Source organism: Pelodiscus sinensis, chromosome 3 (assembly GCF_049634645.1).
Source record: "Pelodiscus sinensis isolate JC-2024 chromosome 3, ASM4963464v1, whole genome shotgun sequence".
NCBI lineage: Eukaryota > Metazoa > Chordata > Testudines > Trionychidae > Pelodiscus > Pelodiscus sinensis.
The window spans coordinates 28,499,816-28,513,141 of record NC_134713.1 but is presented as its reverse complement, the minus strand read 5'-3'; the positions used below and the strand labels follow the sequence as shown (position 1 = coordinate 28,513,141).

General features: G+C 44.4%; 1 protein-coding gene and 1 long non-coding RNA gene across 3 annotated transcripts in view; one reads left to right on the top strand and one right to left on the bottom strand.

The window, feature by feature from the left end:
* The window catches only part of MBOAT2 (membrane bound glycerophospholipid O-acyltransferase 2), a 173,560-nt gene that overhangs the window by 77,341 nt on the left and 82,893 nt on the right, over positions 1 to 13,326 (bottom strand). For both annotated transcript variants that reach the window (XM_006123617.4, XM_075923525.1), the window contains one exon: positions 1,769 to 1,864. In XM_006123617.4, the coding sequence (XP_006123679.1) occupies positions 1,769 to 1,864 (96 nt within the window). The remainder of the gene's footprint in view (positions 1 to 1,768; positions 1,865 to 13,326) is intronic.
* On the top strand, positions 564 to 10,869 carry LOC102455391 (uncharacterized). Its single transcript, XR_012902525.1, has 3 exons — positions 564 to 720; positions 4,809 to 4,925; positions 8,454 to 10,869. It is a non-coding gene; the product is annotated as an uncharacterized LOC102455391 (long non-coding RNA).

The following is a 13,326-nucleotide window of genomic DNA, read 5'->3' as shown; positions in this document are numbered from 1 at the left end:
TTATGCCAAAAAATGTCTTGTCACTTTTCAGATTTCACTAGTATTCCCAAACCAGTATTACATGGACTTGATCCAAAACCCATTGACTTCATTGAGTTTGAATGAGAACTTACATACCTGGAGGATGTTATTTATAAATGGTGGGAAAATGGCACAATCTGAATTGTTTAGTATAAATTCTATATTTCCTGACAGAATGTTTAATATAAATACACTGTGTGATCCCTTTTCCTTTCTGATGGGAAATAAAAATAACATAATAAATAGTATTGTGACAGACCCGGCAGGGTCCGCACTGGCGGTCAGGGGAGAACCCGCCCCGCGGCCGGAAAAACAGCCGCCGCGGCAGGCGAGCACACCGGCGCAGCGGCGCGGGGGTTCGGACGCCCCGCAGCGCCGACCGGGAGCGGGAGGCGGGGCCGAACGCAGGCGGCGGGGAAGTGGCCGGCTCTGCCGCCCCAGCTGACGCTCCAGCGCAAGGTACGGGAGCACGCTGGGGCAGCCACAGGGGTAAGGACGCCAAGGGGGCGGGGCTCACCACCCAGATGTCATCCCCCAGCGACTACAAAGGCCAGGGACGGCCCAGCAGGAGGGGGGGAAGTGCAGCGGCAGGCGCCCTGGCGTCCAGAAGAACCAAAACCCCGACCCCCTGGGCAGCGAGGAGAGACGGGCTCGGCAGCTGGCGGCTCGCCTTGGGACGCGCCTGGCGACTTTGGCGTGGTGAGTGACCCCAGCCTTGCTCCGCTACCGGGGCAAGTCCGCAGGGAGTGGAAGGAGCCCGTGGGCGGGCGAGTTGAGGGCAACAACCCCGTCCACCGTGGAGGGTGACAGCTAGTCGCTACCAGCCACTTAGGCCCTCGGGCTGGGACCCGGAGGAGAGGGAGGGCCCGGGTCCCCCACTCCTCTTTCCCCGCATCATCCCTATCCACAAGCAACTCCTCGGAATCCTTAAACCTGCGTGGCCAAGACCGCAGGAGGACCTTGGTCCAAGGTCAGGCCCCGCGCCGACACCGCGACCCCCCCTCTCTCCTCAAAGCCGAGGGGGGGGCCAACAAAGGGGTCGCCGAACCCCCTCAGTCTTTAGGGGCTGAGGGGTGATCGCCCCCTCACCCGGACACCCAGCATAGGACCCCAGGTAGGGGCCAAAGAGACAAACCCAGACGGGGGGTTCGCAGGGCCCCGCCCCCTCCCCAGACTTGCTCGGGAGTGGACGGGGGAGGGCGCGAGGAGCTCGCACCCGTACAAATCCGTCACAAGTATCAACTAACTTTTATATAGTGTTTTCAGCAGTAGAGCTCAAAGAAAGTATAGGAGGCCTGGGTGATAATCCCAATTCCCAGATGAGGAAATTGAGACACAGAGTGGGAAAGTATCTTACTCAAGGGGCCGCTGATAGAACCAGAAACAGAGCCTAGGTTTCCTCAGTCTGAATCCTGGGCTCTACAAGAGAATACTGCCTCCAATGCTATTGATTTTTAAAAGTACACTTTTTAAATTAAATTACTAAGGAAATACTCTTGAATGCATGCTTTTTAAAGCTATGTCTTACAAAAAACAGATTTCTATAGAGTCACTTATTGGATTTTTTTTTTCTGCCCAAAATATTGCAGGTAGTTACAGAAACTTAGTAACTGAAATTCCAGTTAGTCTCTCATCTAACAATTTACTATAAGAGTAAATACAGTATCATAGAAGACAAGAGCTTCTATATATTGTTGGGGGGGGGGGGGGGAAGGGGAAAATGAACTGTTATATAATTTTTTCTTACCCAGAAAAATCAGCAGAATATTGTCCATAATCAAAGATATAGACTCTTGTAATTTGGCACATAGTGAGGTATCCCAAAGCAAAAACAAAGCAATATCTGAAAAGGAAAAACAATTATATTTTGTTTAATAACTTAAAAAAAACCTATCAATGAATACATATTGCTCCAGTATTCCAAATTACTTGCAATTTGTGTTTGAATAAAAACATTCATATGTAATCTATTATGGCAGAACAGTTAAGTAGATTCATATTTCATACATTTCTGACAAGAGTTACACAATTTCAAGTTTTAATGCACCAAAATTAAATATGAAGTCTCACAATACCATTCAAAAATTGCTATCCTGTGACAAACATTGGTTCATTTTCCATTTGTGTGCAAATCATACCACATGAAGCATCTACTGTAGCAATTCATTGAGTGTGTGTGTGTGTATTCATATATATACACACATGCAGTTGTAATTCAAATAGCTGTTATAAAACCTCCAAGTTCTGTAACTGTAGGAAGAATTAAGTCATCATTTATCCTTTCCTTTTCATCTCTCATTCTGTTAATTCACAAATCAAACTTCTCAGTGAGATTCCTTGATTTCACTACATTCAAAACCTGAACATTGTATATCCATTGCAGCTGTTCTGGAAGGGATTAGAACAGGCAGTGCCACTAAGAGCTTACAATCTTGATTCTTCAAACCCTGAAACATATACTTCACTGTCTTGAGTAGTCCTATTAGTACGATGGAACTAATCACATGAGTAAAGTTAGACAAATGTCTGCAAGGTCAAGGCTACAGACCCTGACACAGGTTCTGGACAGATGTAGGGGTTTAATTGAAATCAAAATACAGTAGTACACTGCATAAGCAGGAACAAAAGGGAGAGAATAGAAGAACTAGGGCAGCAATTAGATATTAAAGTGTTAGACATTATAGTAAATTCTTAGATAGAATGTACACAGATTACACATGCTAGGTAATAAGGAAAAATGAGTTTAAAATTACACAATGCGCTCTGTAAACTTAAGTTCACAGTCTTGTCTGAAAACATTACCCACTATTATTACAACACGTAAGGCAGGCCTGTACGCAGGAATTTCTGTGGGAAGGGAGGTGCTTTTTTTGTAAACATGGACCCAAGGGTGTGAATAAACCCCCACGGACTCAACAAACCCACAGTCAATGGTTCAGGAATCATTAGGCTGTATCTACACTTGGCATTTTCTGGACAAACTTTTGTAATTCACAAGTGCTTAACTCTCCCGTCCCTTCTGAACATTAAAGTTTTGCCACAGCTTAGCTTACACATTCTCTTCTAAAGAGAAGGTTAGAATGTTAACTGCTTTCTTTAACTATCAGGCTGTGTCTATACTGCAGATTTTTGCACACCTCAAGTACGTTTCTGCACAAGAAAATTTACAGTGAATCGACAGAACAGAGGGGTTTTTGCGGTATAGGTATTCCTCTTTCTACGAGAAATTACTCCTTTTTGTACAAGAGTTATTGAGCAAAAAGGCGTGTGTGGACAGGCAGCAGGGGTTTTTGGAAAAAAAAACTACTGAAACAAGCACAGGTGCCTGGTGGCCTTTCTGTTAATGGCAATCAAAGCTTTCTTGCGAGAGAGCATCCATGCAGTCTTGATGCTCTCTTGTGCAAAAGCACATCACTTTTCTGATACACTTTTGCAGTGTGGACACGCGCTTGCACAAGAAGTTTTTGCAGAAGATCTCTTCCACAAAATGCTTCTTACGCAAGAAGCCTGAAGTATAGACATAGACTCAATGTCTACAAATAGACACTAGAGCAGGTGACTTTCTGGCACCACGACCTCAAGGAAGGACCTAATCTCTATCAAAGCTGGTCTCATCACTCCTCACTCCCTTTCCTCTTGATTTCACAAGCCACAAGAGTTGGGAGTTCATCTCACAACTCTCTTATATTAGAGACAAGATGAATGATATAATATCTTTTATTAGACTAACTTCTGTTGGTGAGAGATCACTCTGAATCTGAATTAGCAATACTCATTCTCAAATGAAACCTGCACAGCTCTTTCCAAAAATAAACCTTGTACATTATTTTTTGTCCTGTGACTACAGAGATGTTAATGAATGCTCCCTTAGAATACACCTTGAATACTTAAGCTATACAATCTGTTGTGATGCTCAAAGTATATTTCCTAAACCCAAAGCAGAGCTTCTCATCAACAGGTCCAATAAAAAAAATATTATCTTACCTCAAAACACCTTGCCTCCCCAAAATCCTGAGACTAACACGGTAACAACTACACTGCATACAGTTCTCCTGTATGAAACTCCTATTTTAAAACAAGTAACTAACTATGTCGTAGGGGGGCAAGGGCTGATGCACCTGAGGGTATACTCTATCCAGTTCCTTAAGAAAGCAGTGCACCATAGAGTATACAAAGACAGTCTTACCCTGGGACCCCGAATGGAAAGCCAAGATGGCGGCTATGTGCACTCTGACTGAGGAAGAGGCAAGGCCCTGGATTCTAAGGTCCAGGAGATAATCTAAAATGGAAGGGACGGGGACTTTTGTGGGTGATAAGCCCTTCCCCTCTGTCCACAACACGAAGCATTTCCATTTTGCTAGATAAGTTGCCCTAGTAGAGGGTTTTGGACTCCCCAGTAAAACTGACTGAACTAGCTCTGAGCAATGCCTTTCCAAGGCAGTCAGCCATGGAGCTTCCAAGCCATGAGGTGCAAGGAACAGAGATTTGGGTGGCAAAGCCTGCCAAAGTCCTGAGACATCCAGTCCGGATATAGGGGGAAGGCCACAGGATGCTCCACACAGAGGTCAAGCAAGCCGGGAACCAATGTTGACGAGGCCATGCCACTGCTATCAGGATCAGGGAGGCTTGGAACTCCCTGACCTTGAGTATCATCTTGTAAATCAGAAGAAATAGAGAAAAGGCATTCAACAGAACTGGGGACCAGGGAACTAGCAGGGCATCTCCCAGGGCCCCTGGGCTGCAGTTGAAGAGAAAGCAAAAGCAGTGACACTTTCTGTTGCTGCAAGTTGAAAACAGGTCCAGGTGGAGAAACCCCCACCTGCAGAAGATGTTCAAGGCCACATTCGCTCTGAGGGACCATTCATGACCGTCAAAGGACCTGCTGCATTCTGCACCCCGAGAAGGTAAGAGGCCATTGGGTGAATGGTGTGGGTAATGCAGAATTCCCACAGGAGGAGAGCCTCCTGGCACAGGGGATAGGAGCGAGCTCCACCCTGTCTGTTTATATAGAACATCCCTGCCATGTTGTCTGTCAGGATCAAAACACACCAGTTTTGAAACCGTGGCAGAAAATCATGACAAGCAAGACAAATAAGTCTGTTTCAGCAAAAACAGCCAGGAATCCAGGAGTACCTGTAGTGGGGCAGAGGGAGAGGAGCCCCTAGCAGAGCCCTGGTAGGCAGCACCTGGCCCCAGAATCCCACCTGACTGGAAGCCAGGAGGTGGGACTAAGACTATAAAAAAAAATCTTGAAAGGTCAATATAGCCCCAGCAGCCAGAGGATCCAGAAGCGTCACCTGCACTCCCAAGCAGGGAGCTGACCCTGCAGGAAGCTGAGGACTGTCTGGGCCACCAGGATCCCAGCTGGACTACGACCTGGAGGAACAGTTTGGGGGGCAAAACTGGAGAGCGCAGCAGACTGGCACAGAAGCCAGGTATGTGCCGAGGTTGAAGATAGAAGTAGCCCAGGGACAGGTGCCAGTAGTTTGCCTGAGCAAGGGTCAGCATGTTGCAATGAGGACCCACACTGACCCAGCAGCAGACTGCTCTGCTGCTGTTAGGGCCCTGGGCTGGAACGCAGTGGAGTGGGGCGGGTCTGTGTCCCCCTTGCTACCCCAATCCTAGGTGGAAGTCTCACCCCTCAGCCACTCTCAGATAACAGCCTACATCTGTTAGACCCCCGCATGAGCAACGGGACCCGAGTGTGGGTGCTGCAACTGGGATCGAAACTGTGAAATGTTTGATAGTTTGTTGCCCTACCCTGAACTAGGGCCTGGGCCTAGTGACTGTTACTGAGAACTGCTGGTTTATTTGCTGCCCCGCCCTGAACCAGAGTCAGGCCTGAGAACTGTTGGTTCCTGACTGCTATCTGTGACTGTGAACTAACATACAGCTAAAGCCAACCACAACTAATTCCCCAAAGAACTGACTGAGTGGGTATTGGGGCAGAATATCTGCCCACTGATGCAAAGCGGGAGGAGCCCCTAGCAGGGCCCTGGTGGGCAGTGCCCTAGTGGGCCACAGTACCCTAAAGACTAGCGATTTTATTATGGCATAAGATGAGAGTGTTACAATCTCTAAGTGCTAATTCAATCAGGGTGGATGTGGATAAGAAGGTGAAAATGCCAATAGTGGAAAATTACTTATGGTAATGAGCAAGCCATTCCAGTCCCTATTCAGATCCATTCTGATGGTGCCAGATTTGCATATGAATTCCAGCTCAGCAGCTTCACATTGCAGCCTGGTTTTAAAGGTTTTTTGTTTTTTCTTGAGAATGGCAACTTCCAAATCTGTAAACTGTGTGTCCAGAGAGGTTAAAATGTTATCCCACTAAGTTTTGTATTTTACCATTCTTTGATATTTGATGTGTCTATTTATTCTATTGCGTAGAAACAGTTCAGTATGTCTAATATACATGACAGAGCAGCATTGCTGGCACATAATGACTTACATCACATTAATAGATGTATAGGTGAATAAGCCTTTGATAGCTGATGTGGTTAGGCCTTATAATAGAGATCATTTAGGAATTTGAGGAAAAAATTTGTCGGGGATGGTACTTGGTCCTGCTGTGAAAACAGGGGACTGGACTCAATGACCTTTCAAGGTCCCTTCCAGTTCTAGGAGACAGGCAATCTCTATTAATTTATAAAATTTATGGTGTCCACAGGATAGATGTATGGACAGAGTTAGCAAAAGGGTTTGTTGCAGGGATTAGTTCTTGGGCTAGTGTGTCTGTTGTGGGGTATATGGTTGGTGGTGAGTATGTGTTTCAGGTTGGGAGACTGTCTGTAAGTGAGGAGTGTACTACCTCCCAAGACGTGTGAGAACAAGGGATCATCTAGGGTAGATTATAGTTCCTTGATGATGTGTTGGAAAGGTTTTAGCTGGGGGGCTAAAGGTAATGGCCAGCAGTATTCTGTGGCTTTCTTTGCTGGGTCTGTCCTGTAATAGGTGACTTCTAGGTACCGCATGGCTCTTTCAATCTGTTCCTTTGGCATTGGCTACTGTCAGAAGGCAGAATACTGGGATAGATGGACCTTTGGTCTGACCCAGTATGGCCATTTAATGTTCCCTCACTTCCCCAGATGGGTACTATAGTTTTAAGAATGCTTGATAAATACCAACACCTACAGGAGCTGTCTGAGGGATTGGAGCAAATGTGGTTGTATCTTAGGGGCTGGCTGCAGACAATGGATCATGCGATGTGTTCTGGATGGTAGTTGCAGGCATGTAGATAAGCAGGGTTAGTAGATTTCCAGTATATGGCAGTTTTTATGTGACTAACACTTATTTGAGCCATAATGTCCAGGAAGTTGATCTGTTATGTGGAATGATCCAGGGTGAGATTGATGGTGGTGTGGAAATTGTTGAAATCCACTTAGAATTCTTCAAGGGCCTCCTTCCTATGGGTCCAGATGATGAAGAGGTTATCAAATGTAGTGCAAGTAGAGGACGGATACTTGGGGATGAGAGCTGAGGAAGCAATGTTCTAAATCAGCCATAAAAATGTTTGCATTCTGTGAGGAAATATGGGCACATATAGTGCCACTGTCTTGAAGGTATACATCTTCCCAAATCTAAAATGGCTATGGGTGAGAACAGAGTCACACAGCTCAGCAACCTGTTGTGCTGTGATATCATTGGGGATACAGATCCTGACAGCTTGTGGTCTCTCTTTGTGTGGAATGTTGGTATAGAGAGCTTCTACATCTGTAGTTTTAAATAGCTCACTAGAGTTTGGGCCTCCTCCTTTTGGGTAGTGATCAAATACTATGATGCAACTTTCTTGTTTGAATTCTTATACAAGTCTCTTTTAGAGCTCCTTTATTTTAACAATTTAAAAGCCAGTATCAGAAATGTTCTTCACACATTCCGACATTTAAATTAGCTCTTCACACCTGTCCAGATATTTATCATTCAACACAAAGTCCTGATGTCCATCCTTCCATAACTGACCTTTCTCTATTAAAATTACTCCTTGGCTTAGAGTAGGATTTTTCAGAGCTGAACTGTCTGAAGTTTAATTCAATTATGACAAAATTCAACTATGAACTGCAAAGAAAAAATTCAGCCAAAGGACATTCCCCTCATCCCCAACCATGTGAACGTGAAAGCTGCTCTCTCTGCCTCTGTAATCCTTGGGATCAACATATATACTAAAATCATCACTACATATGGAAAAAAAATACAAGTATTAGGTTCCATTCCCCCCTAGATTCATGCAACTGAACTAGTCAGTCCTCATTTCCCCAACCCCCAGAAGGCCTGTTCACCATGGCTGATGCTTGACTGGGGCAGTCACAATTAGTACCAAGCAAGAATGTAGTAATTATAACTTTAGGGGACTAAGGGAGTGCGTTCAGCATCTTATATTTTGATTTCTGTCATGAACACATTGATAATATTATTTCTGTGTGTTGTAACTTCAGAACACCTGAGCCAGATGAGGAGAAAGACGAGAACTCGGGATGACATGCTCAAGGAAACACTGCAAACCTCTGCTTCATCAAAGAATATCAAAGTCTGGAGTATAACCTTTGCAGAAAACCTGGAGAAGGAAAGACTGAAGAGGAGAACAGCCCAGAAGTCCAAGCAGGAAAAGGAAAGGGAGCTCATAATGGGACTTCTGAGACAACAAATAGCAGGCTGTGGTCCTGGTAGACCTGCATATTCAATAACCCCATGCTGTTTCCTAATACCCAGGGAGTTTCATCCCAGTAATTTCAAAGCAAATAGCATACTTACCTGAGGTTCCTTTTCCTGCACTTGGTTCACACATGCTCAAGTGGTGGAAATAGCTGGACTGTAGTAAAGTGAAAACCAGGTCCTGACACACTGCGAGACTGGATTTCCTGTCATTTGTCACCATACTCTTCTTCATCTTCCTTGTCTACCTCTTCCTCCTTACTGGTTCACAGTAGGGGCCTGTCACTCATGCTCCTTGGAAGAATCCACAGTGGTCTGAGGAGTATTGGTGGAGTCTCTGCCAAGGTCAGCATGCAGCTCTGCTTGGCACAAGATTGACTGTTGGCCTCTCTGATTTCACACAGTACTGATGCTAGTGCCCATTATAGCCCTTCTCCTGCTTTCCCCATGCAATCCGCACGCAGTTGTTCACATTTCTATAGCTGGTTCAAAGCAGTGCCAATAGGTCCAGGAGATCCAATATCTTATGCCTAAGTCCAGGCAGGAGCACATCTGGAACATGCAGCTGGCATGATCAGCTGGGCAATTGCACACAAGAACAGAACTGCGAGGTGTGCTCACCAAGCTGGGCAATCATGAAAAGGAATTTCAGAAATACAAGGGGATTTTGAAAGGTTTGGAGAGGGCTTCTAGTCTATATAGCCTCTGGGCATTAGAGTTCACAGTGGTGACTAAAGAAGTCAGCATGGGCCATGTGTGACAGTTGCTGGAGGTCAGTAATGGTTGTCAGAAGTAAGACAGTGTCTATGTAACTATGTCGACCATGACTCTACAGTGCCTGGCAGGAGGGGACATTATTAAGTCAGCATAGTGGGGCACTTAGGTCAACAGGAGCTAAATTTAAAGTGAAATACACGCAGAAATAGGTCAACATAAGCTGCCTTGCATCAACCTAACTTTACAGTGTAAATCAAGGCCTTATTCTGTTTCTGTCTCCTCTCTCACTTCCTTTCCCTCCGTCTCTCAGTCCCTCACCCCTTCCTATGCTAGGCATAGTAGTAACACAATAAAGTACACCTGAACCTCCATACTCCAGGTGTTTGTAAACCAGGAATACCCTTGGTATGAAGGAGGAAACTGCTCTGCGTTCTGCTGCTCCCCCTCCCTCCCAGATGGGAGAACAGCAGTATTCAGAGCCAGTTCCCCAAGGCATTTCCCTGCCGCTCCCACAGCGGTGTAAGGAGGGCAGTGCCTGGGAGCAGCGGGGAACACAGATCCATATGTACCTCTGGAAATGAGGCAGCAAATAAGCACCCTATCCCCACATCCACATGCCTAGACTCTGCTGCACCCTTCCTGGCCTGGTAAAATCTTTGATCCAGAATACCCTGTTTCCTAAGGTTGCTAGATTACATTGCCCGAAGTGCTTACATTGAAAGAAACCTAGAGAGTCATAAAAATGACAAAGAAGAGTGATACAATCAAAATACACACAAATTATATACCTATGTTCTTTTTCTTTATAAAAATATGTATATTATGAACAACTAGTGGGATTCCTGCTCTTCTACCATTGTTCATGTACACCTTCTTTGATTGTACATTCTTCAGGGCAGGGACCTCTATAGACACTACCTATCAAAATGGGGCTCCAAACCCAATCAGGGAACATGTGCTCTATCAGAGTATAAACACTGCAACTAAATCACTTACTTTTCTTGTAGGGGCAGGGTGGCTGCATATTGTGTGTAATGGCAGGAAAACTGTATAATATTCTACATGATGGATGACTGGCATAGCTTTACAGAATTTTTATTTGAAAGTGGATTTCACATCTATGTATTAAGATCCTTTTCTTCGGGTATACAATAGAAACATGAATGCTAAATTTTCTTTATGTGTATTAAGTTATTCTACTTCAAAAAGCAGCATCTACCACAGCGTAATGTGAAATGGTGGGGGGGGGGGCGGTTAAGGGGGGGTGTTTTTTGAAGAAAATGTGACAGAATCGCCTCAGAATAATTTGCTCATGCCAGTACTCCTAATGTTCCACTTCAGTGCCCAAAATACTGCTGCCTCTTCTACTGTGTGTGCCATTGCACATTAATTAGAAAACACATTATTGTCGCCCAGGGCAGAACTGAATATGTAGTAATATGCATATGCATGAACTGTGTTAATTATATTTATCATAACTAAATTTCATGGCTCAAATTATTAATAAAAGATATTTTGAAAAATGTTTTGAGCACTTTATTAGCTACATAATATACATTACATGTCTTCATTGTACATAAAAGGAGAAAAAACACCCTGTACACAAGACAATCAGTCAGGCCGATCATTTGTTATTACCCATCTTAAACTGTAATGATGGTCATCAAGCATAAATCCATACGTATTCTGATAAATATTTATAATTTTGACTAATTAGTTTCCATGCCATCAATCAACTAGCACTAACCAATGCTGTCCGCATATCAAGGAGATACCTTTTAAAAGACCATGAGCAAGGTTCCCTCAAAGCTATGTGGCAACACAACCCTGCAGCTCTTAACGAGCCCCTCCCAGGGAGGGGACGCATCCCTACTGGCTGGGAGAGACTCGCTGCTCTTCTCCTCAGCAGGGAGCTGCCACTGTAGCTGAGGGAGAACTGACCCTCCTCCAGCCAGGCAGCTTCATGTGTGACAGCCCTGAGCCCCTGGGTGGGGCTCTTTAAGAAGCTGCGGGGCCATGATGCCACACAGCTAGGAGGGAACCTTAGCCATGAATTCTATCAAGGGATATAATAGTGAGAATTCCAGAAAACAAAATGAATCAGTAGCAGAGTCAAGAAAAGAACTTGTGATCTCTGGCAAATCAGAAATGTCTTTTTACTTCAAATGATCACTCATAGGCATTGGGTGAAGTTTCCATTTGGGGAGGCTAGCCCTGCATCTTCCAGCTGAGGCCCTATCCTCTCTGTCCTAGCTAGCATGCTGAGCCTGGAGCCCCTCCCCTCATTCTGCCTCTTCTGACTCCCTGCCTCCAGTTGCCCCCATTCTTCCCCTTCCCCATAGGTCCTGCCCCCATTCCACCTACAGCCCTATCCCACCCTTTCCCCATGGCCATGCACCCATGTTCACACCCAGACACATTCCACTTATCACAATTATTGTTTTTTTCTATCTCCTGCTGCCTGAATAGAAAAACCAGCTGATTCTACTGCTGAATTCTCATACTGTCCACACCCTTCCCTCTACACAGATATATAGCAGCCCTTTTGGGACAGAGAGAAAGTGCTGCAGTGGTAAGAGTAAGGAGGAAAGCTTACAAAAAGTCAGAGATGAAGTCAGCTGGAATTCAACTTCAGACAACAGGAGAGATATTTTTGCATGTGTGGAGGAGGGCGGCAGCTGTGACATGTGGAATTTGACCTGCTGAGTTTGAATGGGTTCGTGGCCAAAAAAGTTCAGTGAGGGAAGTGAAAAGTTTAAAATACATCTCATATACTGCAAAATGGAAGTTGCCAGATGGAAGGTCAGAGCTACTTACAGTAAGAGAAAGTCTGAAACATCCACATGCACTATTTAGCTCCTCTTATTTATGAATGTTAAACTATGTATTCTTTTAATACACACTTATCTGTACAACTTGTATTAACACTGTTGTGCTTTCCTTTAATCTGTACATCTGCAGAGAAAAAATATTCTCTGATCTAGGGAGAAGATGTCTAATCACAGGAATATTAATCTATGTTGGACATGTATAGAGTTACATCTAGTTATAGGAAGTGAGCTGTCTCAGATTCATAGCCAAGGATTCCAATTAGACAGAAGGAAAATCATCAGTGACTCCATCCTGCAAGCTGGTCTTATTTGACACTACCCTTCCCTGACAGAAAAAAAGTTTCATTTTGGGCAACCTCCTTCCTGGATTCATAACATTTTTTAAAATAGAAGAAAAAGCATCAAGCTGGCTAAGTGCCCAGGTTTGAAAGATTTTACACAGGGACTGGTGAGGATTAGAGTAGAGTAATTCAATGGTGAACTTCTGACAAAACAGTGATTTACCATCAATAGTAGCTCTGCTAATTTTCAGAGAAAAAGAAGTCTGTGGTGAAATCACTAGCTAAAGCTAACTATTTCCTCTTTTCCCATGTAGATGAGAAGCAAAATAAGGAAAGAACACAAACATTTTTCCTTCCTATAGTTAAGGTATTACGGTCTTATCAATTTGCCCATCGAGACTAATATGACAATCAAAAATCATGCAGCTCCCAGGGTTTGTTTAATCTTCAAAAAAACCCATCAACAGCAATGAGTTTCAGAGCCCAGGTCTACAACTTCAAATTCTCACTACAATGCTAAAAATAGTCACATAGCTATACCTGATTAGTCCAGAGCTTAGGCATTGTAAAACCCCTTGGTTTTAAAGACCAAGCTTCAGCTTAAGCAGGAACATCTGCATGGCTATTTTTATTGCTGCAGTGCAAGCCCTGTGGGCCTGAGTCTGTATACTTGGGCTCTGCAGATTGCTTTGTGGTGTGGGTGGTTTGTATTGTAGACACATCCACATTCATGCAAGCATCATGCATTAAACCCAAGTACGCATTTAATGATCCACAGCAACATGTAACTTCTCTAAAAATTCAGCATATATATACATATAATGTAG